At 50.7% G+C, this 24,266-nt stretch overlaps 1 protein-coding gene across 2 annotated transcripts in view; it reads left to right on the top strand.

Annotated features, from left to right (window-relative positions):
• Positions 1–24,266, top strand: part of SRC (SRC proto-oncogene, non-receptor tyrosine kinase) — a 48,857-nt gene that overhangs the window by 15,044 nt on the left and 9,547 nt on the right. Inside the window, exons 2-8 of one of the 2 annotated variants that reach the window (XM_081148567.1) lie at positions 12,559–12,713; positions 13,732–13,992; positions 15,630–15,729; positions 16,720–16,737; positions 22,521–22,553; positions 23,429–23,527; positions 23,703–23,806. In XM_081148567.1, coding sequence (XP_081004693.1) covers positions 13,740–13,992; positions 15,630–15,729; positions 16,720–16,737; positions 22,521–22,553; positions 23,429–23,527; positions 23,703–23,806 — 607 coding nt within the window. In that variant the 5' untranslated portion in view covers positions 12,559–12,713; positions 13,732–13,739. The remainder of the gene's footprint in view (positions 1–12,558; positions 12,714–13,731; positions 13,993–15,629; positions 15,730–16,719; positions 16,738–22,520; positions 22,554–23,428; positions 23,528–23,702; positions 23,807–24,266) is intronic. The other variant, XM_081148566.1, reaches the window with a different exon arrangement.

Below are 24,266 nucleotides of genomic sequence, written 5' to 3'. Positions count from 1 at the left end.
CTGTGAAATGGGATAATAGGAATGGCATATAGTAGGTGCTAAATAAATATTAGCTCTCACTATGGTCATTATTCATGCCCCTCACTTTGAGGCAAGAGTCCATTCTATATTAAAAAGCCTCCTATAGACAAAATACCCCAGCCAAGTAGGTAATTCTTTTGAGAATGTGAAGGAAAAAAAGGGAATCAGGTGAAGACCCCTGCCTGTGGGAGCTTCCCTTCTAGTATGGCAGGTCACAGGGAGGCAAGAAAGGGACGCAGCCCCCATCTGTGAAATGGGCACCCTCTTCATGTTGCTCCAGCCGCAGTTTCCTCCTCTGTGGCCAGGGCCAGTGCTGGCGGTTCCTGCGTTACATGCTGTGGTGAGGAAGGATCAGGTATCAGTGGGGGACCCACCTTGGGAGTTTAGAGGGGTCATGTGTTTACTCCATAAGTGGTCCTTCTTGGGCTGTGTGGCCTTGGACCAGCTGCTCTCCTTGCCCTGGCCTCCATTTCCCTGTATGGAAAACGGACTGGCCAAGGCGCCCTGTGTAGTCCCTGTATAAGGACACCCAGTGAGACCCGGCTGGGACCAGTGGCTTTGGAGAGAGGGGCTGACAGTGACCTGGGGCCCGGAAAGCCAGGAGGGCCAGGGTTCTCATCTTGCCCTCTGTGGTCTTGGATGGTGGCTTGAGTACCTGACTTCACTTCCCTGAACCTCTTTCTCTCCCCTCCTCTGAAAGATAGGGATGATTGTCCCTGTGCGGCAGGGTCCTGGTGAGAGCTGGAGCACTGAATAGTGACAATGGAAATAATAATGTGAGCGGCAGTAGTAAAGCCCATTTAACAGGCCTGGCCTGTGTGCCCAGGGCTTGGCATGGGTGAGCTCTTTGGCCTTTGCAACTGCCCTGGGAATGACTATGGGGGTCTTCATGGAACTGAAGAAGGGTTTTGTTTGTTTGTTTGTTTTTTAAGGAAGAGAGAGAAACAGTGTGAGAGAGAAAGAGAGAAACATCTGTTGGCTGCCTCCTGTGCGTGCTCTGACCAGACAACCCACAGCCTGGTATGTGCCCTGACCAGGAATCAAACCCACCACCCCTCGGTGTACCGGACGACGCTCCAACCGAGTAACCCCAGCCAGGGCTGAAGGAGGCTTTGATTTTCCCAGAGTCCTCCCATGGGCCACAGCAGGACCCCCCCAACCATGATGCTATACCCCACCTGGCTCAGACAGATGCCTGATGGGGCCTTTCTGCTCCCCTCCCTCCAGAGACAGGATGATGGCTGCCAGTGGGCTGTGTCCATCCACCACCTCCTCCCTCTGTCCCCTCACATTCCTGCCACAACCTCCACCACCCACTCTTCCCACCCCTCTTGGGCCATTGTTATCAGGAGACATTCCTGCACTGCCTGAGAGCAGCTTCCACCTTGGGCCCTTCTGAGAGCGGGTGCAATCATTGATATAGGCCCTGCCTGTGGCTCCCTTGGGGGATGGAGCCTGGGGCACGAGGCTATGAAGCCCAGACAATCTGAGCCTGCCTGCTGGTGCTGTCTCTTCCGAACTGTGTGACTTTAGGCAAGCAGCTTGACCTCTCTGTGCCTCATTTTCCTCATCTGCTAAGTGGGGCTGTCCACATAGGGTGCAGTGGGCCACCTGGGCTCGTGCATGCTGTGCTGTTAGCATGGTGCCTGGCACACAGGAGTCTCTCTACCCACCAACTAGCTGTTGTTATCTGAGAACCAGTTGTTCCTCCTTGTGGACCCCCAGTTTAGATGGCATCCGTATCTACCTTCTGAGTGCACATCAGGAGGGTCCCTGTGGGCTTTCTCTTCTCCAGGCCTGTGGGATGAGGAGAGGGCAGAGCTGAGAGAGGCTATTTTCAGAAATTGAGAACCTGCTGTGTGACCTTAGGCAGCGCCTCTTCCTCTCTGAGCCTCCTTTTTCTTGTCTGCTCTGTGAGCACTGGGCCCTCATTACTGCACTGTCTGTAATTCCTCCCTTGGCTGATTGATTCAGTCACTTCGTTTTTTGTTTGTCTTTCCCACTATAGTGTCTGGTACAAAGTAGGTGTTCAGCTAAGCTTTGTTGAAGGAGCCAATCAATGCACAGTGGCTGAGAGAATACCCAGGGCTTTCCTATTTCCAGGCCCTTTGCCAGGAGCACCATCCCCAGTCATCTCTACTTGTGGAACTCCTTGCCCTTGAAGCCCTTCTCAAATGCTGCCTCTTCCAAGAAGCCTTTCCTGGTTTCTCCCAGCAGAGGGGATTGCTGGTGCTTTGAACACTTTGAGGCTCTCTGGGGGCACCGCTACAGTCCCCCTTGGTGTACATAGTACCATGTGAATAACCAATTAGAACCATGCCCTTACTAGGAGCCACACGTGGTGGGGAGCCCTGTGCCTGCGCTGTCTTATTAATCCTCCACAACCTTGCAAGGCAGATATTATTACCCTTCCCTTTCCAGAATCCAGAGGATCAGAGAAGAGAAGTAATTGCCCAGCTATGAGAGAGCGAGCCGGGATTTGAAACCAGATGAGCCTACATTTTTTCTTAAAAAGGAAAGAAAAAACACTAATATACACACACAGTAAAAAGTAACTCAAACAGTACAAAAGAAGACAGGGAAAAGTAGGTCTGTCTTGCACCCGGGTCTCCTTGCTAGAGGTGTCCACTGAGAGGCTTTTCTGTGTGTCCTTCTAGGGAGATCTAGGCATATATAAGCGTATGTGTCAGGAAAATGTAAAAAAAAGCGGTAGCACATGGTATACCCTGTTCTACACCTGCGTTCTCTTCTTCACAGTGTACCTTGGAGAGCATTTCGTGCTGCTGCTTTCTTTTTCATGGTTGCAGAGAATTCATTGTGTGCATGGAGACTGTGCTTTACTTAATTAGCCAGGAATTCCTTGGTTGTTTCCAGCCTTAGTTTATTACAGACAATTCTGCAACAAATATCCCAGTCATAGGCTTAGTGTTCATGTGTGAGACTACCTTAGGATTAATCCCAAATTACAGGGTCATGGGGGGTGTGCAGTTGTAATTTTTTTCAAATCCTCACCCAAGGGTATTTTTTCCGTTGCCGTGTGTTGCCGGGCCGGCCTTCCGGGGGGCTGCGCTGAGGCCCCTCACATCACGCCTCCGCTTTGCCTCGCTCTCACTACACAGGTGCTGGTAGGATTTTGGGATCTTTGCCAGTCTAATAGATGAACAGTGGCCTCTAGTGTAGTTTTTTCCCCCCATGAAATTATTTTTTTATTTATCTTTAAAAAATTTAATTGAATTTATTGGGGCAACATTGGTTAATAAAACCATACAGGTTTCAAGTGTACAACTCTATAATACATCGTCTGCCTACTGCATTGGGTGCTCGCCACCCAAGTTTTAAAAAAAAAAATATTATAGCTTTACTGAGAAATAATTTGGTTTCCGGTATATTCACAGAGCTTTGCGCCCATCACCACAATCAATTTTAGAACATTATCCCAGAAAGAAACCGTGTACCCATTAGTCACTCTCCACTTCCCCTCAAACCTTCTTCCCCAGCCCCAGGCAACAACTGATCTAGTTTCTGTTTCCATAGATTTTCCTATTCTGGCCATTTTTATGAAATCATACAAGATGTGGTCTTTTGTGTCTGGCTTCCTTTACTTAGCATACTGTTTTCAAGGTGACTTCATGCTGTGGCACATATCAGTACTTCATTCCTCTTTCTTGCCAAATAATATTCTGTGTATGCATATGCCGCATTTTATTCACCCATTCGCCAAGGGGTGGACATTGGGTTCTTTCCACTTTTTGGTTACTATGAACAATGCTGCTGTGAACATTCATGTACAAGTTTTTATGTGGCCATGGGTTTTTTTATTCCTCTTGGGTGCATACTTAGGAGCAGAACTTCTGACTCGTATGGTAACACTGTATTTAACCTTTTGAGGAAATGGAAGACTGTTTTCCAAAACAACTGCACCATTTTACTTCCCATCAGCAACGTGTGAAGTTTCCAATTACTCCATCTCCTTGCCAACAACTGGTGGTTATCTGTCCTAACATCCCAGCGGGTGTGAGGTGGCATCTCATTGTGGTTTGGGTTGGCATTTCCCTAATGACGAATGATGCTGAGCATCTTTTCATGCAGTTATTAGCCCCTGGTGTGTCTTCTCTGGAGAAATGTGCATTCAAATCCATTGCCCATTTTTCAGTTGGGTCATTTGTCTTTTGCTGTTGAGTTATAAGAGTTCTTAATATTTTCTGGATTCAAGTTCCTTATCAGATACGTGGTCTGGAAATATCTTCTCCCATTCTGTGGATTCCTTTTACTTTCTCCATGGCGTCCTTTGGCACACAAAAGTTTTTATTGTTGATGAAGTCCAGTTTAACTTTTCTATTGCTGCCTGTGCTCTAAGAAACCATTGTGATCCAAGGCTGTGAAACGGATGCCTATATGTTCTTATATGAATTTTTAAAGTTTTACCCTGTATATTTAGCTCTGTGATCCGTTTGGAGTTAATTTTTGTGTAGGGTTTGAGGAAGGAGTCCAGCTTCTCTGTGTTGCACGTGGATATGCAGTTGTTCCTGCATCATTTATTGAAAAGGCTGTTCTTTCGCCATTGAATTGTATAGGGACACTCGCCCAAAATCAATGGATTGTAAAGGTGAGGGGTTATTTCTGGATTCTAAATCCCATCCATTGGTTTATAGGTTCTATCCTCATACCGGTACCACACGATCTTAATTACCGGAGCTTTGCAGCAAGTTTCAAAATTGAGAGGGATGAGCCCTCAGAGTTTGTTTTTCTTTTTCAAGATTGTTTTGGCTGTTCTGAGTCTCTTGCCTGTCCATATGCAGTGTAGGATCAGTTTTTCAATTTTTGCCAAGTACCTAACTGGGATTTTGATAGGGGTTGTGTTGAATCTGTGGCTCAGTTCGGGCACTCTTGCCATCTTAGCAATGTTTAGTCTTCCAATCCATGAATATGGGATGTCTTTTTGTTTATTTAGATCTTTCATTTCTTTCAACATTTTTGTAGTTTTCAAAGTTTAAGTTTTGCACTTTTCTCGTTAATCTTATTCCTAAGCGTTCTTTTGACATCGTCAGTTGTTTTCTTAATTTAATTTTTGGATTGTTCATTGCTAGTATATAGAAATACAATTTATTTTTATATAATGGTCTTGTAACTTGCAACCTTGCTAAACTTGTTTATTAGTTCTAGTAATTTTTTTTTAGTGGAATCCTTAGGAATTTCTACTTCAAGATCATGTCATCTGCAAATAGAGATAGTTTTACTTTTTTCTTTCCAATTAGGATGCCTTTTATTTTCTCTTTTTTCCTGGCTGGAACTCCAGTACAGTGTTGAATAGAAGTGGTGAGAGTGCACATCCTTGTTTTGTTCCTGATCTTAGGGGAAAGCATTCAGTCTTTCACCATTAAGCATGATGTTAGATACGGGTTTTTCATAGATGTCCATTATCAGGTTGAGGACATTCCTTTCTATTTCTAGTTTGTTGAGTGTTTTTGTCATGAAAGGGTGTTGGATTTTGTCAGATACTTTTCTGCATATGTTGAGATTATTATGTGTTTTCAGTCTTTATTCTAATGGTATGATGTATTATATTAATTTATTTTCAGAAGCTGAACCAACCTTGTATTCTTAGGGTCAGTTTCAGTTGGTCATGGTGTATAATTCTTTTTATATATTCCTGGATTCAGTTTGCTAGTATTTTGTTGCAGATTTTTACATCTTATATTCTAAAAAATAGTGGCCTACAGTTTTCTTTTCTTACAGTATCTTTGCCTATTTTGGGTATTAGGGTATTACTGGCTTCATAGAACCAATTGGGAAGTGTTCCCTAGTGAAGAATTATTATTTCTTTAAATGTTTGGAAGAATTCACCAGTGAAGCCATCTGGGCCTGGGTTTTTCCTTGTGAGAAGTTTTAAAATTACTAATTCAATCTCTTGTTATAATTTTACTCCGATTTTCTATTTCTTCTTAGTTTCGGTAGTTTGTGTTTTTCTAGGGATTTGCCCATTTTACCCAGGTTATCTAATTTGTTGGCATAGCACTGTTCATAGCATTCTCTTATAGTCTTTATTTCTGTAAGGTTGGTAGTATTGTCCTCTCCTTCATTCCCGATTTTAGTAATTTGCATCTTCTCTATTTTTCTTTTGGTCAGTCTAGATAAAGGTTTGTCAATTTTGTTGATTTTTTTCAAGGAACTAACTTTTGGTTTTGTTGATTTTCTCTATTTTAAAATTTATTTTCTATTTCATTAATTTCTGCTCTAATCTTTATTTCCTTCCTTTTACTTGATTTAGGGTTCATTTGCTCTTCTTTTGCCAGTGTCTTAAGGTGGAAGGTTAGGTTACTGATTTGAGATTGTTCTCCTTTTTAAATATAGGCTTTTGCAGCTCTGAATTTTCCTTTAAGTTCCCCTTTACTGCATCCTATACATTTTGATATGCTGTATCTTCATTTTCATTCATCTAAAAGTATCTTCTACTTTTTTTGGTGCTTTTTGCTTTAACTCATTGGTTATTGAGGAATTGATCAATTTTCGCATATATGTAATTTCCCAAATTTCTATTAGTGATTTCTTAATTCATTTCATTGTGGTCAGAAACGTACTTTTTATTATTTCACTCCTGAATTTATTAAGGCTTGTTTTATGGCTTAACATATGGTCTATCTTGGAGAATGTGCGATGTGCACTTGAGAAGAATGTATAGTATGCCATGGTTGGGTAGCTTCTGTAGTTTTAATTTGCATTTATCTTCTAAGTGTAGTGCTGATCACCTTGTCATATGTTTAAGAGCCATTTGATTTGCTGTCTATGGTTACTTTTCTTCTTTTGTAGGAGCTCATTATATATTAAAGGAAAAAACCCTTATCTATCATATGAGTTACAAATATTTTTCCTAGTTTGTTGTCTTTTGAATTTGTTTATGATGTTTATTGAGTTATGAGGCATTTTATTTTATTTTATGTCTTTTAAAAAGACATCTCACAAAGTCTCATATTTTTAAAAGATTTTTTAAATTGATTTTTTTTTTTTGAGAGAGAGAGGAAGGGGGAGGGAAAGAGAGAAACATTGATGAATATCGATCACTGCCTTCTGCACACCCTCTACTGGGGATTGAGCCCACAACTCGGGCATGGGCCCTGACCAGGAATAGAACTGGCAACTTGTTGGTACATGAGATGACACCCAAACAACCGAGCCACACCAGCCAGGGATATGCAGACATTTTAAATTTTTATGTGGATTGATTTATCATTTTAAGAATGATTCTTGCCCTGTCTGGTGTGGCTCAATGGTTAGAGCATCGGCCTGTGCACCAGAGGGTTACCAGTTTGATTCCTGGTCAAGAGCACGTACCTGGGTTGCAGGTTCGATCCCTGCCCCCATAGGCACATGTGTGGGAGGCAACCAATCGATGTGTCTCTCTCACATCTATGTTTCTCTGTCTCCTTCTCCCCCCTCCCTTCCACTCTCTGAAAATCAATGGCAAAAATATCCTCACTCCTTGGGTAAGGATTTTAAAAAAAAGAAAAGAATGATTCTTAGGTTTTGTGCCATGTTTAGAAATGCTTTTCCCATTCGGAGATTAGAAAATTTATTCTCCCCTCCTCTTTCTAAAGCTTTATGGTTTTCTTTTTGTGAGATTCAAAGCTGATTGATCTGGAATTTATAGGCATATGGAGTGAGATTGAGATATAGCTTTATTGGTTTCCTTTATTTGGCAAATCATTAGTCCCAGTTCTGTCTTAAATATAGTCTATCTTTTTCTTACTGGAATGAAATGCCACTTTCGCTACATATGTTTGGGGACAATTTTTGGGCTCTATTCTGTTCCAGTCATTTGTCTCTTTTTGTGCTGGTATCTCACAGTTTTAAGTACTGTGATTTTATAGTAATATTTAATATCTGGTTGGACTATTTCCCCTCTCATTACTCTTCTTTGTAGGATTTTCCTAGCTTCATGTTGCATTTACTTATAAACTTTAAAATTGACTTCCCTAGTTAAAAAAAAGTCCTGTTGGGGTTTTTATTGGTATCACATTTAACTTTTAGATTAATTTAGGAAGAACTGACATTTTTATAATGCTAGGCTTTTTAAAAATTTTATTTTCTGACTGCTGTTGGTATATAGATACATTGTTGATTTTTGATATTACCTTTTAATTTCCTACCAGTTTACTTAATTTGCTTTGTGTTTAATAGTTTCACAGCAGATTCTTTGGGTTTCCCAGATCGACACTGATAACATCTGCAAATGGTAATACTCATTTTCTCTTTTCTGATTCCATTTTATTTCTTCCATTTCTTTTTCTTAGCTCATTGCATTGGCAAGTATCTTAGAGTAAAGTTAAGTAGTGGACATGCTTGTCTTGCCTGGACTCTTCCCCTGCGAAGTAGCTTTTGTAGGCCTGGGCTCCTAATCAACTCCACCAGACAATCCTTCCAGGGCCAGGCTTGGCTCAGAGTAGGAATTTTTGGAAGCCTTTGCTTAATAGTAAGAGTGATTAGAAAAGAGAGCAAGGGTCTGAAAAATGTCTTCCACAGTAATGATGATAGCTAATGCTGAGCACTTCTTATGTACCAGGCACTTTAGAAGTATTATCTCATGTTTTCTCCACAGGCCAAATTACCTAGGAACAATTATACCGATTTCCATTTTTGATAAGGTGTAAACTGAGGCCCCCTGAGGCTGCATGGCTAGGAAGTGGCAAGCTGGCATCTGAACCTGGTATTCTGGCTCCAGGCCTGTATTTCTGGCTCCTCCATAATGCTTCTTCCTCCCTGGAGACGTGGTCCAGAGATATGAGTGGTGTTGTCGGAAGCTGGTGGAGTGGTGCAGGTGCCTGGGGCAGTGGGGGCTGTCAGTATGGTGGCTGGGCCATCATCTGTGCCTTCTGACGCCACTCTCCTGAACCTCCAGCATCCCAGCTCTGCTGCACTCACTGTGTGGCTTCAGGCGAAATTCTGGCTTCTCTGAACCTTAGTCCCATCTATAAAGTGGGTGCAGTTATAGTCCCCACTTCAATGTGTTGTCAGGACAATTGAGTATCAACTGCTTATAGAGGTCTCAGCTCTGTACTCAGCATTCAAGGCCCTGCCACTTAACACCTCCTTCCTCTTGCATTGCTCCTCCTATTGCCTGTAATGATAAAAACAACATTGTGCTGTTTATTGAGCACTTACTCTGTACCCTGCACATGGACTCTCTCACTTCGCTCTTAGATGTTAGGTTTCTTATTATCCCCATTTTAAAGATAAGGAAACTGAGAAGCAACATGACTTGTCCAAGAAGATTTAGCTAGTAAGTAGTGGAACCAGGATTTGAACCCAGGCCTCTCCTATACCCTTAGAAGAGGTAGAGGTGATGTTCTTTAGAGTCAGGAGGAAGGAGTGGGTATGTCGTGACTGAACAACAGTCTTTTCTGGGCTCTTCTGGATGTTGTGAGCACCTGTGTACTGGGGGTGGGGCGGCAGGGCGGGGTTCACTTCCTATGCAAAGGCCAGTTAGAACCAGCATGGTGCCCTCTGTAGGGGGGCTGTGGGTGAGGGTGACAGCACCAACTCTGGAGCTGTCTGTGTGGTTTACAGAGATGCCTCTGCTGGGAGGAGGGTGCACTGGAGGGCCCACCCCTGCTGCCCAGGCCAGGATGACAGGGGATGGAGATAGGGTGGGGAGAGGATGCATTTGAGAAAGATGGGGGGGGGGATGGGAAACCATCCCTGACAGCGACATGAGGCGGGGGCAGCCTTAGGGAGCGATGCCAGGGCAGGTTGGGATCCGCTGAGCATGAAGCATTGGGGGCACTGAGGAGGGAGTGCCGTAGGGCTGCATCCTGGCATCTCTCGTGCGTAATGATAGCTCAGGCCCTCGGTCTGGGGCCTGTGGTCAGGAGCAGCTTCCCAGAGGAAAGGGGCGACCTTCCTCTGTGCACCTCAGGCACCCCAGTATGGGGCCCCACCACTTCCCCCGGGGGCCCCAGCATCTGTTTCTGCCTTGGAGTGTGCACATGCTGGCAGAGATGGGGGTAGCCATTCTCAAATGGCAACTCATGGTGACTTGCGGTTTGGGCCCTGAGACAAGGCCCTGCTTTGAGAAAGAAGACCGAGGCTGAGAGGGCAGTCTCTCCCAAGGGGACCCAGCGTGGTGGCAGCCCTGCAGGAACGAAACCCCACCCTAAGTGTGCTGGTCCTTCCTCAAGCACACAGGGCTTTGTCAGAGCCTGAACCTCCCAGCTCTCTCTAGGAATGGGGCCGGGCTGCCTTACCTGCTCAGGGCCCCGTCTGCCAATGGCATCTGGCTGTTCCATGAGAGAGAGGTCCCGAGGGCAGGAGGTGGGTCCCATGAGTGCCTCCACTGGACCCCATGAGCAGCCCCCGATTCCTGCCTGCCCGGTGTGTTTTTCTACCCCCACTTATTTTCATTCTCACCCTCACTGTGTGATCTCAGGCAAGTTCCTTAACCTCTCTGTGCCTCAGTTTCCTCATCAGCAAAACAGGGACACTATTAGTATCTACCTCCTAGACTATCATGGGAATTCGATAAGTCAACTTGCCAGGTGCTGAGAGTAGGGCCCAGTACAAAGGCTGGGCTCTGGAAGGGTTTGGATATTGCAGAATGATACTTGGTCTCTACATGAAATTGCAGGAACAAAGCAGGATGCAAAGCATATGTCTGTGCTCTTTAGTCTTTTGTATATTCTGCTAGTATTTCCAGAGCACCTTGTAGGTTCCAGGCCTGTTCTGGTCACCGGGGATACAGAGATGGATCCGCCCTGGTCCTGCCTGCAGGGAGCTTATGGTCTGGGGCACGACATGGATCTCAGTTTACAGCCCTACATTCACATGATGCTAGGGGAAACGCATGTTCCATGCATGTTCCTCCTTGATCCTCCCAGCAGCCCTGTGATGACACGGTACTATTGTTATCCCCAGTTGACAGAGGAGGAAACTGAGGCACAGGGTCCCATGCCGGGGTGGTAGGGTTGGGATTCAAACACAGGTAGTCTCTTCCAGGACCGCGGCTCTTAATCTTGACCTGCCTCTTCACAAACATGTGTACTTGTGTAATTAGAATCAATTACAAGGACCAGTCCCCCCTGCAAAAAAACCCCAAGCCCCACAAACCAGCAAGCATTGCAGTCAGAGCCCCAAGCCACCTTGGTCTTGAAGACGCTCATGCTTTTTCTGAGTGCCCAAGTGGCAGTAGTCTTCTTGGTTAGTGTAAGAGTTTAGGGGCCAGGATCTGTCTTTTTTCCTTCGCCCCCTCCTGAAAGGGCACATACATCTTCTTGGTGCTGGAAGAGCCTCCAAGTTCCAGCTCTGGCTTCCTCTCACTTCACAGCACATTAGCCAAGTACCCTTTCTCCTGTTCTTGGATACCTTCAGTGACAGGAGGCTCACTCTTCATCATTTAGTTCATTGTAGACAAAGTTTGGGATCTTAGAAAGTTTTGTATTTAAAAAATTAAAAAAAATAGATATTTATAATTTTCATTTTCTCTCAAAGTTCCACAAACATGTGCCCTGTTAGGGCATATACCCTCTGAGGCAGGACCTGGCCAGTTCATCTTTGTCCCGCTGTAGTGACTCACAGCGGGCCTGCTGCATAGTTGGTGCTGTGAAGGCTGTAATAGGGAGCTAGTGGATTGGGGGTATGGTGGTTGGGGCTCAGCCTCCATCAAGCCTGGGAATGTGGGTAACCAGGTCAGTAGGTCCCATGGGACACTGACTATATGAATGCTGATGGGCACCATGACCTCAATGGATTGGGTTGCCATAGAAATTGGCCATTCCTGTCTACAGGCCCATCGGTCTCTCAGGAGGCCCTGGTGATCTTTTGGACTATTGAGCAGATCTCCCCAGGGCCTCCCCAGCCCCACATTCTTTGAGCTGGATGGGCCCCAGGGAGCATGCAGCCACACCCCCATTGGGCAGCCCAGCAGGCTGAGGCCCAGAGGGTGCAGGGACTGGCTGAGGTTCACTGTAGGGAGTGGGGTCACAGCTGGGCTTGGAGCTCAGGACTAACAGTCTTGCCTGAGGCCCCAACCAATCGAGGGGACTTGTCTCCATCCATGGGTTCCCAGAGGAAATCCTGGACTAACTCCAGGGCCTGCAGCATCCCCTGGAGAACAATCGGAACCCATCTTGCCGGTGGATCCAGAGCCACAGAACGTCTGTGAAAGCTATGTGGCATGGTGACCTGCTGTGTTCCCAGCACTCTACCTTGCCTCATCCAGTTAGCACAATGACCCAATCATTTCCAGATGAAGAAGTGGGGTGCAGAGAAGTTAAGTCGCTTGCCTGAGGTCACACAGCTCATTAGGGGCAAAGCCAGGATCTGAGCTGGGCCCACCCTTGACCTCCGTGCCCTGCCCAGCCTTGCTCTCACTCGTAGAACGCTTTGGGAGGGTGGGAGGAAATTTCAGGCCCGGGAAGCTCTTAGCATAGGGTCTGCCAGAGTTAGAGCCTGATAAATCATGACCCACAGGCCCCAGTCATGGGTATTTCTCTTTCTAATCATACCCTCACAGCAGCCCTGAGCATTTGCTTTATCCCTGCTTTGCAGATGAGGATGCTGAGGCTCAGAGAGGGGAAGTGACTCGCCTAGGGTCACACAGCGGGAAGAGGTGGCGCAGGGCCTCTAGTCCACGACCCCTGACTCCACACCTGGTGTTTGCTGAGACCCCAGGCTGCTCTGGGACAGCCCCTGCTTTCCGCCAGGTGAGGTGATGACCCATCAGGGCTGCCAAGATGAGGGAGCAGGGAGAGGTGGCCATGATGGTGTGAAGACCCTGGCTAAGCTTCCTGGGAGCTGGGGCCAGCCAGGACCCAAAGATGGGGAAATGAGAGGCAAAAGGGTGTGGCCGGGCAATGGGCATCACTGGGGAGTTTTCAGCTTGGTTCTCTGTTTCCCGATTTTTAGACCTACCAGATTTCTGGCTCAGAAATCTCTTTGAGTCAGCTGTTTACGCTAGGTACTGGGAGCATAGCAGTGAACTAGACAGACTAAATCCCATGACAATAATCATATAATCACACAAATAAAAATTAAATGAATACTGGGCCACATGTTACCAAGGAGAGGCACAAAAGTCACAGGGACTTAAACCAGCAAAAGGGTTTAGGGTAAACTGCCCAAGGAGGTGACTTATGAACTGAGAACTGAGGGAGACATGAGTTACCCTGGTGAAGTGGTCAGAGAAGAGCATTCAGGCAGAGGGAAGAGCATGTACAAAGGCCCTGTGGCTGTGGTGAGCTCCCAGCCATCTCTCCTTTCAGCTGCCTGCTGTATCCCTGACTTGGTTGCAACTTTTAGCACCTTTCCATCTGGTATTAGACAATTCAGTCAGTCATGTATTCACTCAACAAACATTCAGTGAGCCCTCTACTGTATGCTAAGTTCCAGGGACACAGACATGACTCAGATACTGTCCCTGCCCACCAGGGAGAGAAACAGTGACTTGGGGATGTGGGAGAAGTTAGGGCTTCTGATTATGAGGTTTCTTCTGTGCTTGATCCTGTACCAAGGAAGCCCTTTACGGGCGACATCATATTCCAGTTTTACAGATGAAGACACTGAGGCTCTAAAGGCTAACTTACCCAAAGATGCTCATACCCTTCTTGGGCCTCAGGTTCCCTGTCTCTAGAACGGGTCAGGGTGGAGGCTGTCGAAGGGGCCAGACAGCCCTTCCTGCTCCCAGAGTCCCTCCTTCACTCCAGCGTCCTCTCTCTTCTCCAGCCAGGACCATGGGCAGCAACAAGAGCAAGCCCAAGGAGGCCAGCCAGCGGCGCCGCAGCCTGGAGCCTGCGGAGAATGCCCATGGTGGCGGCAGTGGGGGTGCCTTCCCCACCTCACAGACCCCCAGCAAGCCAGCCTCTGCTGATGGCCACCGTGGCCCCAACACGGCCTTCTCCCCTGCCGCTGCTGAGCCCAAGCTGTTCGGAGGCTTCAACTCCTCGGACACAGTCACCTCCCCGCAGAGGGCGGGGCCCCTGGCTGGTCAGTGGACCTGGGAGCTATGTTCCAGGATGCCTTTGCCCTTCCTGGTTGGGCCCAGGCTGCTCTGCCAGGAGGGCTGCATATCCTGGAGCAGTGACCCCCCCTCCCTGGGCTGCTGTTTCTTTTGCTCACTGAAGGGGAAGAACCTATGGGTTACTTGGCCTTGGGGGACTGTTGGGAGTTTCCTGACAGGTGTGGGTGGGGGAGTGTGGTGCGCAGTCTATCAGATGCAGAACATAAAGGGGTCAGGAGACATAGGACTGTAGGGGACACAGGCCCAGGGAGCCAGGGAGCTGCTCAGGGCAGCACGGGGACCAGGTCTGAGGCTTTGCTTTTTGCTCTGGTCAGGACAGGTGGCTGGTGTGTGGCCTCTTCAGAGGCCCACCTGATGCTGAGATGTGCCCCTGTGCCCTCTGCTGGCACTTTGGGGTATGGCAGCTCAGACAGGGATGCTTAGAAAAAGGTACATGTGACCCTGGAGACACACAGACACGTGACACTCACACAAACACTTGTACTTTCACCCAACAAGCTCACACGGAGCCCCACACTCATAGTTACACACACAGAGCCAGCAGCTCATTCAGAGACACCCATGTAGACTCCATCATAGACACGTACACACCTCATGCAGATTCATACTCAGGGACACGTGGGTGTGCACTCCCTAGGCCCAGACACACACCCAGTGCAGATGTACACAAATATGAGCACACACACACAAATAGCCTCATGCTACCAGATGAAGACACAGATGTGTGGTCAAAAACCCTTCAGACACACAGGACACAGACACGCACTTATGGAATGAATCCATGGAAACCAGACTCACAGAGGACTGAAAAACACACCAGCACACGGATGCTCATGGACCCCTCAGACACAGGCACACACCCAAGTGTGACAAACAGACCCACAACCCCCCCTTTCATTTGCTCAAGAAATATCTATGGCGCCTCTACTGCGTGCCAGGATTCTTCTGGCTGGGGACACGGCAGTGAGTAAAGCAGACAGAATGCCCTTGGGGAGAGAAAGCAAGCAAGGCATGTAGCCTGTGCCGAGTGCAGAAGGTGGTGACTGTGAGAAGGAACAGAAGGGGCAGGGAGGAAGTTTTGGCAGATGGGGGTGTATGTGGTGGTTGTGAAAATGGGGGACAGAGAGGGCCCCTTTGAGGGGACAGTTACCTGCCGCCAAGCACTCCCACGACACACAGAAACACCGAGAGAGAAGTAGAGCAATCTCCCCTGGTGCAGTTTCCTTCATTCACTGGCTCATTCATCCCACGTTGTTTCTTGAGCACCTACTGTGTGTCAGGCTCTGGGAATCAAACAAAGATGCCTGTTAGTGGGGGCTTCTGGTCTATGGAGAAGACAGACACCAAACAGATAAGCCAACACCCAGCATCACCCAGAGCCCAGTGGGACACCCAGACATGAAGAGATGCTTGTGCCTCCTACACGCCCTCCCAGAGGTGCTTGGACACATAGAGACAGATCAGAATGTGACCGTGCCTCGGGCTGGGCCCTGATGGCATGTGGGAGACCAACCCCCACTCCCCCAGGGTACAGGGCCCCTTTGTCCACCCCTTCCCTGGCCATGGCCTCTGCCATTCTGACATGCCCCTCCCCTCTCTGCAGGTGGAGTGACCACCTTTGTGGCCCTCTATGACTATGAGTCACGGACAGAGACTGACCTATCCTTCAAGAAAGGGGAGCGGCTCCAGATTGTCAACAACACGTGAGTGCCCCCCCTTTCCTGTCGTCCCTGAAGACCCCATCCCTTGGGCCCATTCCTGGGCCAGAGCCACTTCTGAACATCCCATACCCAGGGGGCAGCATCATGGGCAGCAGGCTGGCTGAGGGCCGGGAAACCGTCCTGGGGCCTGTGGGAGTGATAGGCAAGTGGTGGTTGTTGGGGCTCTGGGAGGGCCCCTGGACGGCGATCTGGGTTCAGTGACTGGTCAATAGGGCACAGTACCCCAGATCCCAGACTCTGTAGAGGGGCACGTGGTCAGGGTAGAACTGGACCCAGGACTACAAAAAGTATGGCCTGAAACTGGAGGCTGTGCCCACGGAGGTGCCCTCACTAGTAACCTGGGGCTGGAGGGCCCGGGGCAGCCAAGTAAGCCAGAGTGTCCAGCTGTAGGGGGAGGAACCCACATTGGGAGGTCAGGGTTGGGCATGTGGGTGAGATGGCAGGATAGGGTGTGGAGGGCAGGACCCCCTGGTGGGCATCTGGTTCACCTCCAGGAACTCCAGCCTTGAGGTAGGGCATCCTTGATCCAAACTGGCCTATGGGGGCCCATGCCAGACTTGGGGGCCTCTCTGGATAGGGGAGCAGGAGGGAAACAACCAGTGAGGGGTGGGTGGGGCTCCAGCCATGGAGTGGTGGTCCATCGCCTGTCCCCTCCTCTTCTTTCCCTGCCTAGGGTACAGTGGGAGTAAAGTGCAACAGCGGTCATGGGGGGTGCCACGCAGCCTTTGGGCCATATGCCCAGGGGTGGGGGCCAGTGGAGGGCTTCAGGGTGGGCTTGGGGTGGGGTTTGCTCATGCAGGAGTGCCGACAGGGCAGGGCAGAGCCTGCACCTGCTGCATTGCTGCCCTTGGCAGCGCTTGCTGTCCCCCTCCCTCCTGCAGCCTGGGGACCCCCCATTCCTGGCCCGTGCTTGCTTCCTCCAGCCCTCTCTCAGCTTCTCCCTCTCTCTGCTTCTCTCTCGCTGGCCCTTAGGAGGAAGGTGGATGTCAGGTGTGTACAGACTTCGTGGGCGGGTTGGGTGGGGGAGCTTTGCTGGTGGGGGTGGGCTGCTGTCTGCATGTGGCCATGTCCCTGCCTGTGGTCTCTGGCTCCCTTGGCTGCCTGCTTCCAGCTCCCCAGCTTATGTCCTCACCCCAGCCAGTTTGACCAGGTCCCGACCTTAACCCCAGGCTGAGAATGGGGAGGGTCCCCCCATCACTCTGTCACTCCCATCACCCCTCCTCCCATCCACTCTCCTAACTCACCCGCTCCTCATTCTGACCCATCAGCCCACATGAGTGCCAGCTGCATGCGCGGCCCAGTGCTGGGCCTGCTGGGGCCTGGGTGGCGAAGGCCTTGCCCGTGGCTTCCTGGAGCCAGAGTGTGGCAGGAGCCAGCCCCAGTCCAGGCCAAGTGGCAGGAAGAGGGTTGGGCGGAGTCGGCCGGGGCATTTGGGCCTCTGCTGTGTGCCCCCCTCTGGAGGTGACCACAGGGACTGGAGATTCCAGCAGGTCCTCGGAGAAAGAACAGTGAAGTGAAGTGGTAGAAGGCAATCCCTCGCAGAGGGGCAGCTCTGGGAGGTGCAGCTCTGGACGGGGCTGGATGCCTTTGGGGCTGGCTGTGGAAGGGCAAGAGGGTTCTAGAGGACAGAGTAGAATTGATCTCTGAGTGTCCTCAAGGGCCTGACTAAGGAGGTTGGATATCTCCACCCTCTCCAGTTGTATCTTGCTTGTTCATGCCTCCCTGCCCTTGTGCATGCTGTTCCCTCTGCTGAAATGCCCTTTGTCCCATCTCTGCCTGGCAAACTCCTATTCATCCCTCAAGATCCAGCTGAGGACTGCCTTCTTTGTGAGGCAAAAGGGAAAAGAGGTGCCAGGTGCTGTGGCAGGCATTTTTAACCGGTGTCCTCAAATTTACTCAGCTGCAATCCCGCCAGGGCTGTAGTGGGGCTGCCCCCATTTTGCAAATGAGGAAACTGAGGCTCAGAGATGTGAAGGCCCTTGCCCAAGGTCACACAGCTACCAGATAGCAAAGTCAGGATTGGAACTTGGGCAGTGGCTCTCTTCCAGACTCAAGTTGCTCTCCCTGAGGGAGGGGCCTTTCCCAACTTCCCACCCCCTTGTGTGTCTGAGTCCCAGTGTCACTCCAGTTCTCTCATGGTTCCAGCTGTTTGCATTGGCCCTCCCCTCCCCCCACCTGAACTTGGAGCGCTTTGAGGGCTGCTCTCAGGTTTGCCACATTTCTGGGTCCCCCATCACCCGTTGCTCAGCACCCTGGGGATGGTCCTCCCATGTAGGTGAACAAGATGAATGGGCAGTGATGAAATAGCACCGCCTGTTGTGCTTTGTGTGTGTGCAAGCCAGGTTTCGTGCTGAGCGCTTTCTTTGAGTTGCCTTGTTTTATTTTTACATCACCACACCCCTGGGAAGTAAAACTCATATTTGCTCCATTATACAGATGAGGAAACTGAGGCCCAGAGAGGTTACACAGCTAGTGGTGGCAGAGCTGGGAGGGGTGGGCATGACCCATGGCCCTTTTGGGGGGCTCAGTGGAGGCGCAGAGGAGCCCAGAGGAGGGAAAGGTCACGCAGGGAAGGATGCATTAGGTTGGAGGCTTTGAAGAACTGGGGGAATCTCAACCAGCAGCAGTGGGAAGGGCATCTTGGGCTGGGGTCACAGCTCGAGAAAAGGGGTAGCAGGAGGAAGGGCTCTGGAAACTGATTCTGCTTCTTTCACCCGGAGTTGGAGAGCAGCCCTCACTCCTTTGGCTACCCCTTCCCTTCCTTTTCCTCCTCTGGGATGGGTTGGGGAGTGTTTGGCCAGCCCTGGGGCTGCCAGGAGGGCTGGCAGTGATGGAGCCCCGTCCATGGGAAGCCCTTGGTGGCACTGTGGTGCCCTGATTGGAGGGTGGGGGTGAATCAAGAGCCCTTCCGCATACACAGTGCTCAGCTGCTCCTTTGCCTGAGAAGGCTGGTGGCGGCAGAGTTCGGGGCTGGCATTAGAGGAAGAGGAGAGATACAGGGATCAGGGTGGGGGCTTATTGGAAGGTGGGCCACTCAAATTTGAGATGTTCAGGTATCATACCCCACCCAGGGACCACCCTACATGTCTTTCCATCGTTGTTGCTTAGGGTCCATTATTAATTCCCCTGCCCCCTGCCCTAACCCCCCTCCTCTTACGAGTGAGGAGCTTTCAGAGTCTAACCTGCTGCTGGCCTGGGTGTCGGGGAGATGGAAAGCTTAAGGATGAGCCCATTTGTCACTGGGGTTTGGCCAGGGCTGGCTGGGTCGGGGTCTTCACAGCAGACCTGGAGATCCTGCTCCCTGGATCTTCATGCCATATGGCCCTGAGTCCTAGGATCCTGGGTGCTCTGTGGCTCTGGGTCTGAGGAAGTCCACTAGGGTCTGAGGTCTGACCGCCCCAAGCCCAGCCCTGGTGTCTGAGTCCCCAGGCAGGAGTCAGAGTCCCCCTGGGTCTGATTCTGGGTTGCTCCCTGAACTGCCCATTCCTCCCACCCAGATTCTAGCAGCTTCTTTGGGGGAGCTCTCCAGCGGGCACTAACTTCTGCATGTTGCCCTGGGAACTCCCCATCATGGGGCATGGGACACCTTCCTGCCCTCTTTCCTCGACCTGCCCTGGCCTCACCCTGCCCTCTCGAAAGCGCCACATGCTTAGGCCTTAGGACACTTGCCTGCTTGGGCCAGGCCAAGCTTGCCTGTGATCCCCAAAGTGCTTCTCTGACCAGTTTCTAAGCACCGAAGCGGGCATAATTTCTCAGGACCCAAAGCTGCACAGTCCTAATCCACATACCCGCCCAGCTAGCACAGATTAGGGTCCAGAAAGAGGGTCCTGAGGCTCAGACAGGTGAGGCCAGTAGCCTGAGGTCACACAGCTGGTGAACAGCTACTGGAATGTAAAACCACAGCTCAGGGACTCCTGGTCAGTGCTTTCTTATCAGGCCACAGGTGGACAGTGAGGGGTCAGGCAGGTAGTCATTCCCTTCTCTCTTTTCCTTTCTCCTACCCACCTGATAAGGACTAGGCCCAGGGAAGGTGCCAGATTCAGTGAATCTGCTCAACCTGATAGATTAACCCACTGTTACTTCCAGGCTGGGCTTGGGTTGGGTCCCTGCGGGACTGGACTGATCTGGGAAGCTGTGGGCACCTCCTGTGGGAGCAGCCCCAGGCCCTTGGCAGCCACCTGCAGCAGGTTTGAGTCTGCCAGACCATGGACTTTGGAAGATGGGGCTTGATGGCTCCATTTCACAGGTGGGTAAACTGAGGCTCGGGTGATAAGCACCGTAATTAGCTCACTGAAGCTGAAGATGGTCTGATACTGACTCATTTACATACTTTATTGCAAGGGAGATTCTGTGAAAGAGTAAATTAGAAGTATTGTTTCCTTTTTTTTTGGTTAATCCTCACCTGAGGATTTTTTTCCCCATTGCTTTTCAGAGAGCAGAAGGGAGGGAGGGGGAGAGAGAGAGAAGCATTGATGTGAGAGACACATCCACTGGTTGTCTCTCGTACATGCCCAGACTGCGTGGTGGTGGTGGTGGTAGTGAACCTGAAACCAAGGTATGCGTCCTTCACTGGGAATCGAACCCGTGCCCCTTCAGTGCACAGGCCAGCGCTCTAACTGCTGAGCCATACTGGTCAGGGTTATTATTTCCTTTTTATAGATGAGGAAACTAAGACCCAGAGAGGGCAGGGTACTTGTCCAAGGTCACACAGCAAATCTGTATTGGAGATGGACTGAGCTGCTTTGGTTTTAAAAAAATGTTTTGGAGAGTGGGGAGAGGGACACTATTGAGATACAGATTCAGTTATTGTTGGTTTTTTAGCCAAATCAAGATATTAACAGTTCATGCACATGGAGCACCTACTGTGTGCCAGGCTCTGTGCTGGTATTTTACATCCTTGGAGGGAGGCATGAGTATCCCCATCCTATAGATGAGGAGACTGAGGCAGGGCCAAGGTCACACAGCCTGCAAGTGGTGAGCAGGGTTGGTACCTGGGGTGACTGACTCTGGCACTCAAGCTCTGCAGCACTGCTCAAGCTGGGGCCAGGCTGAAGGTGGACCGTGGTGCTTCAGTGAGACTGCAATGCATCACCCTCCCTGCCCTTGTGACCTAAAACTCACCAGCTGTTCTGGGAACCCAGACTCACATATGGGCTGATGCTGGGGAGCTAGAAACTCTGCTGGCCAAAGGCTGGGGAATGTCAGCAGAACTGAACCCCCATTGCTTCTGGGGTCTTTACTTGGCTGGCCTCTGGGCACATGCTCCACCTGAGTTGGTGGCTGGGGGCTCCCCAGAGGCTGGTCAGCTTTCAGACTCTGGTTTTATTAATCTGCCTCCTTTTGTAGCCTGTGACCAGACCTTGGCCCAGTCCCCCTGCCCCCAGCCCTGCTGCCTCCTGCTCCATCTTTCCCTGGTGTCCCCTAGGGTCTCTGAGCCTCTGAGGGCTTGGGGAGGCTGCAAGTGTCCCAGAGGCCTGCGGGCACTGAGGAGCCCTGGTCCTCACTCTTGCTCTGCCATTGATTTGCTATATCGCTTGGGGCAAATCACTGCCCCTCTCTATGCCTTGTTTTCCCCTTTGGTGAAATGCAGGCTTTGGACTGGAAGGTCTCAGCTGTTCCCTGTGACTTGGGTCCTTGCTTTGTAGCTTTGGGCAAGTCTCAGCCCCTCTCAGTGCCTCACTTTCCCCAAATCTACAAAGGAAGTGCTGGGTTACTCCAGCCTGGGTGCTGTGTGTCCTTGGGCTACGGTTTCCTAATCTGGAGGCTGAGGCCTGTCTTCCTCCCTCTCAGGGTGACGTTGAGGGTCAAATGGGACAGACAAGTGTGGACACCCCTGGGTGGGTATACAACAGGAGGTGGATGGAGGTCCTGGGCATCCAAGGGCTTCTTTCCTTGAGGTGAGCCTTGCCCCCTTACTCCGGGGCCCCCCCTCTCCTGCAGAAACTCCCACAAGAACTGTGTCCCTGCCTGAACGTATGCCAGCGATGGCGCAGCCAAGGTAGCCCCCTTCATGGTGCCTTCACCTCAGTCCATCCAGAAGGGACCCCGCCCTTCTGATTTAGCCCTCTGTCCCCGGCTGAGCCCCAGTCTGGGTGCTCACCTGTACTCTCCCCGTTCCTTGGAGAGTTCCCTTAGCCCCATGCTCTCCTGGCCTCAACTTCTCCATCTTCAAAATGGGCTGAAGAATGGGACTCAGGGGAAGCTCAGGAGACCCAGGAGCCAGGGATTCGGGTTCAAATGCAGACTGTGTGACTATTGGCAAGGGCCTTTCTCTTTCTGGGCCCCGGCGATAGGAAGGGGAGCACACCCTGCTTGCTGCGTATCTGCTCAGGGTCGTGGTGAAGTCCAGAGGCCTCCTTGGATTGAGAAGCTCAGCAAGCTCTCAGCCCCTGTAGGAGAGAATTTCATCTTACTGGCAGTTGGGAGCCTTGGCCTGGCTGTGTGACCTTGAGTAAAGGCCTTGGCTTCTCTTGCCTCAGTCTTCCCACAGTAGGAATGGGAGAGAGCCAGGCCCTATTTCCCAGGAAGCCCTTCCCATTGCCCCCCACATTCCTCATGGACCCTCTCCATAGTTCCTTTGGTTGCTTTGGATGCAAGGCCTCTGTGGCTGCCCCCTCCCCAACTTGTGTCCCATCCCCAGCACTGCCTGGCTGTCCTGCTCTCTCCCTTGCTCTTTCTGCCTCTCCCTCTCACCACCCCCATCTCTGCCTCTTCTTTCCTGTTGGGCTCTCGCTTTCTCCTCTCTCCTCTGTGTCTCTGGACCCCCGCTCCAGCCAGACCTGGTTCACATTCAGATGGCTGCAAAGGTACTTTGCCCCCTCCCTACTCCCACCCAGGCCCAGGGGACCCGACCATGTGGGGAGCACCTCATGTCCTGGTCCCCATCTCCTCTTCCTCCTTGTGGGTCAGTTAGGGTAGAAATGCCCTGGGCATTGGGGCTCTGCCACTGCAGCCCCCTCTGACATGACTCGCTGTGTGATTTTGGGCAAGTCCCAGCCCCCTCTGGCCTGTTTCCCCCATAGATTGGCAGACTGCAAGAGGAGGCCTGTAGTTTTCAGCCAAGGAGCCCTTTAGGTGTGACCTGTGATTTGTGACAAAGGCAATCATTGCTCTAGTTTGCAGGGTTGGCACCTGGATTATCATAAAGCCCCAAAAGGACCACCCCCTGCCTTCACCCAGGTCTCACCAGCTCCCAGGATTGGACTTCTAAATCTCATGCTCGGGGAGGCTTTGAAGGTCTGATTTGACATCCATCTTGGAGAGACACCTTCTCTCCTGTTGCAATTTGCTTGCTCCCCAGAGACAAGGAGCACCCTACTTCACTTCCAAGGCAGCTCTTGGCACCTTGAGACGGCTTAGTCTATCTGAAGGGAAGCAAGATTACTTCCTGTTCCAGGACTCTGCCCCTGTGAATTGAGGCCTCAGGCTGACCAAAGTCAGTCCTGCTATAGCCCTGGAATAAACCCATCTGAGTCAGCATTGCCCAAGAGGCATCTGGGCCAGGGAGAGGAAGAGTTCCAGGCCAGCTTGGCCTGGAGGCTGTGAGGGACCTGGTCCCACTGCTCCCTGTGCTCCACTTGGCCTGAAGGGCTCCCAGCACAGCACCCCTGAAGATGGCAGGCACCGGGGCCCACTGCTGATGACTCCCTTCTCCTTTGTTCCTTCCCTCTCCCCTGCTCAGAGAGGGAGACTGGTGGCTGGCCCACTCGCTCAGCACAGGACAGACGGGCTACATCCCCAGCAACTACGTGGCGCCCTCCGACTCCATCCAGGCTGAGGAGTGAGTATGGACTCCGGCCTCCTGCTTGCTCACCGTCGCTGCCAGTTCAGAGCTTCTCAACTGGGCCCCGGTGGGAGGTCTGGCTGCCCAGGGCCCCAGCCACATTCCAGGCCAGAGGCACTGTGGGCGGGCAGAAGCCTGGACCACAATACCATCGTCCTCCCTCCTGCCCCAGGTGGTACTTTGGCAAGATCACAAGACGAGAGTCAGAGCGGCTACTGCTCAATGCGGAGAACCCAAGAGGGACCTTCCTAGTGCGAGAAAGCGAGACCACGAAAGGTATGAGCATTCCTGCTGGCCAGTGGGAACTGAGTCTTCTTGTGGGTTGTTTGAGCTGGGTGTTACAGAATGAATAGGAGTTTGGTGTGTGGAGTGAAGTGGTAAGAACCCTCTAGGGGGAGGAAATGACAGGATCAAAGGCAGAGAGGTACATTTGAGAAACAGTTATCTTGGGTGCCCAGAGGTGCAGTGAGAAAGGACATTTAACCTCTCTGGCATCAGTTTCCTTAGATGAGGAATGGGTAGATTATTAGGAGGACTGGGGGTCACACAGCAAAAGGCTTGTTCCCAGGGTGGGTGCTGATATAATGGGCCCCTCTTTTTCCCCTTCTTCTGGGGCCTCTGGGGCGGGGCTGGGTCCTGGGACCTGGCTTTGCCCTTCCCCCAACAGTCCTGGCCCCCGTTCTTTTGTCCTTTCCCCCAGCAAGAGAATGCCGTATGTAGGGCCTGTTTTCTCTCC

Source organism: Miniopterus schreibersii, assembly GCF_964146895.1.
Source record: "Miniopterus schreibersii genome assembly, chromosome: 10".
Taxonomy (NCBI): domain Eukaryota; kingdom Metazoa; phylum Chordata; class Mammalia; order Chiroptera; family Miniopteridae; genus Miniopterus; species Miniopterus schreibersii.
The sequence above is the reverse complement of the archived record's forward strand: the minus strand, read 5'-3'. Positions and strand labels throughout refer to the sequence as shown.